Here is a 9,814-nt window from a genome sequence, read left to right on the forward strand (position 1 = left end):
TAATTCGCTGTAGGCCGGGCCTTGTAAGCTTGTCGCTCCACTGGTGGTTTTTTCTTTTTTAGGAGTTTTTGTTGTTGTTTGTTCATTTTTCATAGATAGAATAAAGGTAAAGCCAGTCCAATTTTGAACTAAATCCTGAAAAGCAATTTAACAGACTTAGGGGTACTCTTAGATCAATTTTTAGGAAGGGGACTGTGAAGCTCCTTGGGGAACCCCACAAAGCCTGAGTCCCTGGGGGGCAGTGTGGCATAATGGTTAAGAGCAAGTTCAGATCCTGACTGCCTCGCCATCCCCTCTGTGAGTTACGTTGCTCAGCCTCCCTCAGCTTCAGTGTCCCATCTGTAAAAAGGGTGACTGGGAAGATGACCCAGGACCGAGTTAATGCTTGCAAGTACTAGCCGTGTCATGTGCAGGGAGTCAGACCAGCGCCGTGGCTCTCTCTGTTCCCTGTGAACTGAGCCCCACACTGGAGGCACATCCGCCCCCAGGGGCACAAGAATACGAGGAGCCTGGGGCGCCTGGGTGGCACAGCGGTTAAGCGTCTGCCTTCAGCTCAGGGCGTGATCCCAGCATTTNGGCGCCTGGGTGGCACAGCGGTTAAGTGTCTGCCTTCGGCTCAGGGCGTAATCCCGGCATTATGGGATCGAGTTCCACATCAGGCTCCTCTGCTGTGAGCCTGCTTCTTCCTCTCCCACTCCCTCTGCTTGTGTTCCCTTTCTCGCTGGCTGTCTCTATCTCTGTCGAATAAATAAATAAAATCTTTAAAAAAAAAAAAAAGAATACGAGGAGCCTGGAGTCCATGAGGCTCCATCTGGGGGAGCAGACTGGCAGACTGGGAGGAAGGAGGGGAGGAAGTAGCAGGTGGTAGCAGAGATGTTCCCCCAGACCCTGTGCCCTTCGGGTTTCCAGGGGTCCCTTGATGCTCTTGCCATGGTGGCAGCTCAGAGACCCTGTCCTGCTGGCCCCCCGGGGTGCTCGCTCCAACCCCCCTCTCTCCGTGCTCCATGCCTCACACTTACCGAGCTCCCCCTGGCAGATATCTGTCCTGGTGGCCCCTCCAAGAATGAATTCTGGGTTTTTCACTATTTCCTGGAAGAACAAAGGCATTACTGGGCCAGTGTGATTGGAGCGGGCTCAGGGTCTCTCTCCTTTCTGGGAGCAGAGGGCTTTTTCCTGTATTTGATTCTTTTCCCATGGAGGGGTGCCACAAACTTGGGCCTGTCTCTGGTAGACGGCAGCCCCTGGGGAGACAGCCTGCCTTCTGGGCAGCCCGTCAGTGCCAAACAAGCAACTCCGGCCATGCTTGGCTGCAAAGCAGGACCATGAATTGAAGATTCCCATTGCCACTCAGGCCCTGGGCTAGCAGTCGGGGCAGGGTGGGGGGGGGACACGAGTTCAAATCCTGACTCTCCACTCACGGGCATTATACCCTCTGTGGGCTTCAAACTCTTCATCTTAAAATGAGGTAATACATACACCACAGACCAGTGCCTGGGATTAAATACAAATTCATGCTCACCCACCCAACTTCTTTCTTTTTTAAAATATGCATCGTGTGTATATATTTATGTATATATATGTCTACACACATATACACTATATAGTGAGAGATACGTGCATATATCTCTCATGTGACTTTACCTCAGTGCATTACATATATTTTATTTTATATTACACATAATTGTATTATTATGTGTACATAATTACTTATATATACATATGTGTAGAAAGAGATATGTATAAAGCATTAACAAAAAGTATTTGAAAGCAGTTATATAAAGTTCATATATTCTTTGCATTTTGCTGAGGCAGTAGTCTCCATTCCTGACAGGGACCATGGCAAAGAACAAGAGAGAGAAAGGTCCTGCCCTCCTCAGCTGCTGAGTGACTGGGGACCAGTCACAAACCCGTGCATGGACATCCACGTTCTGGAGTGGCAAGGACCAGGATGGAAGGTGTTGGTGCGGGATGGGGCTGTGTGAACTGGAACAGTCAGGGAGGGCCTCTCGGGGAACAGACAGTTGAGTAGGGAGTCATGTGAGAGCCCAGGGAGAGGAAACAACAAATCCTCAGATATAGAGGAAAGCTGTGGCACACAGCAGATGCTCGGTCATTTTAACAGGATCTGAATGCAGGCTGAGGAAGGGGTTTTTCCCACCCTTTTCCAGAAACAGGACTGGAGGCAGAAGTCCTGACCAGTACGTGGGTGGATGACCCGGGGGCAGCTCTGCCCTGAACGGTCTTCCGCAAGCTTCCCAGGACCCTACTTCTCCTCTGATCTGTGTCCCTGCTCATAGCAGGAGGATGGCAATTTCTTTGTAGGAAGGGGGATTTCTTAAGACAAAGAGCCAAAGTGTAAAATGACGCACTTGTTGTGCAGCCCCCAGGACGGCCCGCCTCTGGAGGGTTGGACACCCCCAGCATCTGCCCAGAGAGCACCGCGTGGGCTTGTTTTTCCAATATTTCAGTAAACGGGTCAGGAGAATTGATGAACCCTGTGCCGTCGGCTCACCACAAACCCAGGCGTGGCAGAGGTCCCACCGACACCCCAACCCCGCCTTTAGCTCCCGCCTGTGGCCCGGAGACAGGAGACTCGTCACTGGATGACCCTTGTCTCCCGAGTGGCAGGCAGGGCCGTGGACGGGGGTGGGGGCAGCTCCTCCAGGCCAGTCTCCTGGCCCATGCAGACCTTTCACACTCGCTCTCCCTGCTCCTCTGCTCAGGTGTTTGCAGGTGGCTCTGGGCCAGGCCAGTGGGAAGGTGCAAACCAGCCTGGGAAAGCGCGCTCCCCGCCGGAGCCCGCCCCGATCAACACAGGGGCTCTGGGCACACCATCTAGCTTCTCCAGGCTTTGTCTCCCTCTGTCACGTAAGGCACAGACCACCTTCCTCCATCTTGGACGTTCGGGGCCGGGTGCACATGTGTATTGGAGCCCCTGCTCCGAAAGGCAGCCCAGGAGTTCCCATGGCAGCCAACCCCTATGAAGGGAGCAGGGCTCTAGCCAGCCTAACTCCCACCGCCAGGGCCCTCATCCCCATCGCGGATGGAAAATGGACTCTGAAGGCTGGCAGATCCCGCCCCGCAGTCTGTGGCAGACGGTAGGCCTCCCAGAGGCCAGATGGGCTGTGGGCGAGGAGCCCCACCACCTTCTTGCGACCCTCCCCTTGCCCGCCTTCGGCTGGCCCACCCGCCAACTGCGCCAACTGTGCCCGAAGCTGCCACTGCCTCTTGGCTCCATCTTGCAGCTTGTCGTTTTTGTCCAGGAGAGTTTTATCAAATTGCATCAAACTGTGGATGGATGGAGAAAAATACAAAAGGAGAAAACACAGACACTCTCACCAAGTGAACAGAAATTAGCCATCCGGTGTGAAGTGGTGAGGTCCCCAATGTCCCCAGCTGTGTGGCTGATACAGGGGTCTGTCCAGTGCTCCTGGGAGCCAGTGAATCCGCGCGCCACCCCGGGGTTCCCTGAAGGGGCGAGCCGAAGGGGCGGCCGTGCGGCCACGGGCCATGTGGCCATGTATGCTGACAGATGTGGGTCTCACGTGCAAGGCGCGTGTGGCTTGCGTCTGTATGGTCCGTGCGTCCGTCTCACATGCACATTGTTTCTGTGCGTACTCTGAGGTATTGCATTCGTGCCTGGGCAGCCCGCGTGTGTGGACGGCCCAGAGGTACATTTGTTCTTAAGAAATGCTGTTTGGGGGTTGAGGAGGAGGGTTACCTGTCATGGTCTGTGACAGGAAGATCAGAGGAGTCTCGACAAACCTGAAGTGAACCCAGCCTGAGGACCAGGTGTCCTGGAATGTTCCCTCTTGGGGCCTGATCAGTTCACTTTGTGCGTCATCAGGGGCTCAGCCACGCACACAGACGTTACTTAGTCATTAAGTTGAAAGGGGAAAAGCCGCGTTTCTAATGAATTCGGAGAGGCTGGGCCCTGTGATTGACAGCTGTGTGCTACCCAGGGCTGTGAGGGCCCGGGGGTGTCCCTGGAGGCACAGAGGGAGCGGCAGGCCCAGTGTGCAGGGCAGTCGTGGCCACGGGCCGCTGTGTACACAGGCCGCCAGGGGGCCCTCAGCCTGGGCTAGAGGGGTACAAGCATCTTCAGCAAAAGTATCCTGGGTTTAGGCTGTGAAGTTAGGGAGGGCATTGCATAGAAGAAAGCAGAAGGATGCAGACAGACAGGGAGTCAAGGAGAAAAAGGCCAAAGGAAGTGCTTGTGAGCTAAGAAAGTCAGGCTGCGGCCCAGGAAGCCAGGCCCTTGGCTGCCAGGTGGCTCTCTGTACTCCAGACACGCTCCTCCCTTCTCTCCCACACAGCCCTTTCCAAGAGGCTCACTGGAGGGGATTTCACCTTCTCTCCCAGCACAGCCTGTCGCCCCACCCCCACTGCAGGCCCCCAGGTGATCCCCCTCAGTGCTGAGCTCACGCTCTCTGGAGGGCGAGCCCGGATGGCCTCTGCCCTCTGCTGTCCCCTTGACTGCTCTGATCCAGGCTGCGCTGGTGCTCACTCCCCCGCCTGCGAGCACAGCTGTGTTTGACAAGAAGGTGGTACTGGGGAGGGCACCGCGCCCCACGGTCCCATGGGGCAGCTCTGCACTTTCTCCCCGACCACGTACCACTCATGTGCGGAGCAGACATGCAAACCGCGCCCAGGCCACAAAGACCTTCTGGAGGGACATGGGCAACGCTTAGCATTTCCTTCCTGCCACCTGCCCACCCACTTACCAGGGACCCTGGCCCTCCGTCGTGCAAGAGGAATCTCAACCCTCACCCCCACCCAGCCCCTTGCTGCTGATTTCACACTAGTCTGTAAGAAGTCTGCAAAACCCCTGGCCCCTTGGATTGCAAACAGATAGGTGTGTTTCCGGGAATGAGGACAGGAGGGACAGTCTCAGTGTCGCGCAAAGTGAATGGCAGAACAGATGCTGGGAACGAATCCATAGGAAGGACAGCAGCAGTAGACCTGAGTTAGAAATCGGTCTGCCCTTGGCTGGGGGTGGAGGGGCCCGAGGGCACAGCGGTCTCACTCATCCTTGGGGGCAACCCTGAGAGAGATCAGCAGTGAAGAAGACCACCTCCTAGAGCTGAGATCTGGGACTCGACTCCCTCGGGGGTCCCAGTGGCCCTTGCTCCATGCCACGACTGGGAACAAAGGCATCCTCCACGCTGGCCTGTGTGCATCCAGCTTTTATGTTGGAGAAATCCCAACTTCGACAAAGAGAGGGTGAGTTGTACGCGGGAGCAGAATTACACATTAAACCAGGGGGTGGCGGAGCAGACCACAAGCCAAGGCGCCGTCCTCCACTGGGGAGGGGCCGGTGTCTGGTTACAATGACATTAGAGCGACCACAGTCCCGGACACTCATTTATGGGCTCTTTTCTGCCTCCTCTACACGTTAACACGGTAATCCCTGCAACAGGCCTACAGGGCCGGCAGCGTTATGACCCCCCCTTTTGTGGAAGAGGAAAGTGAGGCTCTGTGTGGAGCACAGCTCAGACCCCCCATCAGCGGGGAAGGGTCGGCTCGTTCCCTCTGTTAGGGGTGCTGAGAAAGCTACCTCTTCCAAGGTCATGGCTTTCAAGGGTATCCGTGAGGGGCACAGACACAGGTGACACTGTCACCCCTATACAAGGCAATTCTGAGGGTCCATCCCAGCTCCAGGGTGCCCCATGCAGCTGGCTGAGGCCTTTATGGGGCCATTTATGGGGCCACATCACAGCCCAGAGGCTCGTCTGCCCACTCCTTCTCCCTGTCCTTCCGCAGGGGTTGATCCTGAGAGGGCGTGGGTGATAAACTGATAAACGTCCTGCGGGCACTGTTTGTGTGGGGTCCGGAGAGGAGGTCCTGTAGCCGTCGGTGGCAGTGCTCTGGGGGGACACCCATAATAGCAATCATGGCATCCGCTGTCACTGGCTGCAGACTGTTGGGGGACATCGGATATACACTGCCCGTTCCTGCATCACAGGTGAGGGGACTGAGGCTCGGAGATGTTAAGTGCCAGGACCACAATCGTGGGACAAATCAGTGGGAGGGTGGGACCAGCACTCAGGGTCTCACCTTTTGTCCAGCCCTCTTTGCACTCCCCTTGTCCATAGAAACCTGTCCCCACAGGAGCCGCCCCCAGGCTGGTCCCCACCGGGAAGGAATGACAGCCGGCATCCTTAGGGCGGAGGTCAAGGCCTGACTAATCCAGCACAGCAAATATTGACTCTTTGTTCGAGGCACCAGCTGGCGCCCCTGGGGACCATCCCCTCCAGACTGCTGAGGGTAGGGCAGCTCGGACACTGGCTCCCCTCTGGGAAGGGACATCCGTGGTTTGTGGAGAGAGACCCTGTTTCCCAAGTGTTCCATCCATCACATGTGTGCTGAGCACTTGCTGAGTGAGTGTCCATCCACACTGATCATCCAGGGCTGCAGCCAGAAGCTCCTGGGCACCCCACATGCCTCCCAGCAGCCTCAGCACACCGGGCCACACTGCAGCCCACCCAGCTCTCATGTTTGCCTTTGGGTTCCCATAGAACCTGTCATTTGAGACTTGTCTCCCACTCACCACTTAATGACAAGCCCCTCTCTGTCTCAGGGTCCCAGTCCCGGGCTCACTTCAGTGGGAGTCCGAGAGCTGGGGGCGGGGTGCAGCCAGACACCCTGGGCATGGCCCCGGAGCATCCCTGGCCTGCTGGTGAAGCCCCCTGCATGTCACTCCCTCTGCAAACTGCACAGCATCTCGAGGGTAGACTTGGCAGATGAGTCTGTGTGTAACCCACGTCCCCCACCCTCCTTCTCTTTGCTCGCCTCTGCCTTGCCCACACCCTGCCTGCCACCCCCACCACTTCCTCTTGCACTCACCCCGGGCCGTTTCCACACGAAGGGGATCTGGGGCCTCTCGCTATAGAAGAGAGAGGAGTTGTTGGCTGGGAAGTCTGGATCCTCAAACAGGACGCCCTTCTGTGCGCACTCCTGCCTCAGTTGCTCGAAGCTCTGGCCTGAGGAGTGGGTGACGCGGGCATCCTTGGGAACCGGGTGCTTCTGGGGCCCTGGGGCCCGATAGAGGTAAGGCATGGCCTCTCCCCTGCTGGTGGGCTCGGTCCACAAGATGAGCGTGCTGGTCAAGAAGGAGCCAGCTCAGGGAAACCAGGGCTTGGTGGCCCTTGGCCTCCTCCTGTTTGCCTGGGAACCTCCCTGCAAAGACTGATATGAGGCACACCCTGATGGCAAACTGTAGAGAGAGCTCTCTGCCCTCCCAGGGGCTCCTGCAGACCCAGAGGGAGGAGTGAGCCTGGGCCAGTTCCAGGCAGAGGCAGCAAACTCTGCTCAATGCACTGGGCAGACTCCGTGGGAGAGAGAGGATGGCTTTATGGGAAAAGAGAGCAAGAAAGCAAATCAGTCTGGGAGGTGGCAGGCAGCGTTTGCTTTGCGGGAGGAGCGCGTACTGTGTGGTCTTGAATCACATCTGAAGTCAGAGAGCTGCAGGGTTTTGTAGTTGGAAGGGAGCTTAGTGAACCGTCATGGCACCTATTACATGAACGGAGCTTACCCAGCTCGCTCTCGGACCGCCTCATTTTGATTTAGAGCAGAGGTCCACAGACTTTTTCTGTAAAGAGCCAGTTGGTCAATATTTTCGGCTTTGTGGGCCATACGGTCTGTGTTGCAACTACTCAGCTTTTTGGGTTACAGCACAAGAGTGGCCAGGGACGCTATGTGATGAATCAGCATGGCCGTGTGCCAATAAAACTTTATTTACAAAACAGATGGGGGTGGCGGATGTCGTCCAGCCAGAATTTGGTGACTGACCCCTGATACGGGTGTGCCTATAGAGGACGTCAGCTCCTGCTACAGGGTACAGGCGCCTCTGTTCTCCAACATTCCCGGCAGTAGGTGTTGGGAAACATTTGCAAAAGCAGATATCGTATTAGTAAAATTCCGTGTCCTGTAAAACTTTACAAACAGGATTTCACATTTGAGAAGAAATGAGGTCCAGAGGTTGGAGGCAGTTTAATAGAGTATTAGCCCCCATGTGAAGCCCCTGGTCTTCTAAGCACTTTACAACGATATCGCTGCGATTCTAGAACTAGTCACAGTGGCTGTTGGAGTCATGGGGTCTTTAGTTAGTGGGTGTAGTTAAAAGACATGAGTTTTTATAGGGCCTCCCAGTTCCTGGGAATGTTCTTAGTTTCACACTTCCTGTCGAGTGTATCCTGCACATGGTTTTACAGAGAATGTGTAGACATCGAGGTTGGTGACATCTGGGTTGAACTCCCAGTTTTGCCTGGGGTGACTTTGGGCAAACAGTCCGTGTGTGTTTTCTTCGTGTGAGTCAGGACAGCGGGTCTCCTAGGCCTGCAGGGGGATTATGGGATCAAAAACGCTTGTGGAGTCCAGCATATGCAGGGTCTGGAGCTGAGGACTCCTCCCATCCCTGTCCTCTCTGTCCCCCGCCCCGTCCCACAGACACAGCTCTCATGGCCTTACTGCTAAGCCTCTCTTGTTGTACCTCTTTCTTTGCACAATAAGGGATTCTGGAATGATTCTGTGCTAGAAACAGTGGAGTCCTGTGTCCTGCTGCCCTACAGACAGCTCTATTTACAAATGATTAAGGACAAGAGCCAGGGAGACAGGTGTGACAGCAGGAGGGCCATCCATTTCTGGATCATTTCAAGAAAATGATTAGCAGCCCAGGTTTCTGAGGATTTCCCCCTCAGATGCCCCAGTGAGAGGGAAATGGAACTTGAAGTGAAATTCAACACCGTGGAGAGTCATGAAGGGTCCACTTCATGCCGGACCTTCCCCAAGCTCCAGGAACGTGTGTCCTTATTCTGTTCCCATTACAAACCCCTCTCTGGGTAGGAGTCTCTCCACCTGGTCTCTCCTGTGGACTGGAAGAACTGGCCTTATTCCTGAAAGCGTAGTCTAGTTACCAGGAAATCGGAGACTGCATTGCCATTTGTGACTACTGTGAAAATTCCTCTGAGTGGGAAATGCACTGAAAGCATTCAGCAATCTGCAGCCTACTGGGGTTCACTTTGCACCCTGCTCCCCAGGCCCTGTACAGCTCCCAGGCCCTGTACAGCTCCTCCACAAAGTCCCCCTCATACACCCTAGGAAACGCTCTGAACACCTTGGAGGGGAAGGTCCATGGGTTTGCCCGCGGGAATGGGTGCATTTCTTGTAATGAGGTCTGTCTGCTTGTCACAAGCCTAGAGAGAGACATGGGTGGCTTCAAGCCCTGTGAGCCTCACGGGGACCGTGCATCATTAGAGCTGTATTTCCTTCCCCTTGACAGAACAAAGTGAATTCTAGATTAATTGATCCTTACCAGGGCCTCGTGGGGCCTGCTAGTCCTTCCCCTCCCCACCCTGGCCTGCACAGAATATGTCTTGTTTTCCTTTCTCCGCAGTAAGCCCAGGTGGGTTTGTGCGCAGGGCAGAGGGATGCGAGGATCAAGCCCGGGTGGGTCTGTGACACCTGGGGGCGAAATTCGAGAACCAACCATCTGGACCCTCACCCAGGTGCGGCCACTTTGCCCAAGGACTCCAGTGGGCTTGGATGTCACAGCAGAGCAGATGGACTCTCCCTCAGCAGGACCTGCCAAGCACATACCAGACCCAATCCTGCAAGGGGGATTGTTCTGTGTTCCGTGTCTGGCTCAGCGGTGCTGGGTGCTGCGTGGAGAACGGCTGGGGCAGCTGGAGGAAGAGCCCTGAGGGGAGGGAAGGGGAGCCAGGTCTCAAGCCCAGGTGCCCGGGGGAGAGGGGCCACGGCATACGGCAGGTGTGATAGGAGAGGGGGAGAAAAGGGGCAGATTCTCTTAGCAAAA

The 9,814-nt window shown here is 55.6% G+C and overlaps 1 protein-coding gene across 1 annotated transcript in view; it reads right to left on the reverse strand.

Moving 5' to 3' along the window:
- CAPN9 (calpain 9) overlaps nucleotides 1-7,141 on the reverse strand; it is an 18,994-nt gene extending 11,853 nt beyond the window's left edge. Inside the window, exons 1-2 of the mRNA XM_034663574.1 lie at nucleotides 6,847-7,141; nucleotides 1,020-1,089 (exon numbers count right to left, since the gene is read on the reverse strand). Coding sequence (XP_034519465.1) covers nucleotides 1,020-1,089; nucleotides 6,847-7,059 — 283 coding nt within the window. The 5' untranslated portion in view covers nucleotides 7,060-7,141. The remainder of the gene's footprint in view (nucleotides 1-1,019; nucleotides 1,090-6,846) is intronic.
- Between the last annotated feature and the right edge of the window lie 2,673 nt (nucleotides 7,142-9,814).

Source organism: Ailuropoda melanoleuca, chromosome 6, assembly GCF_002007445.2.
Source record: "Ailuropoda melanoleuca isolate Jingjing chromosome 6, ASM200744v2, whole genome shotgun sequence".
NCBI lineage: Eukaryota > Metazoa > Chordata > Mammalia > Carnivora > Ursidae > Ailuropoda > Ailuropoda melanoleuca.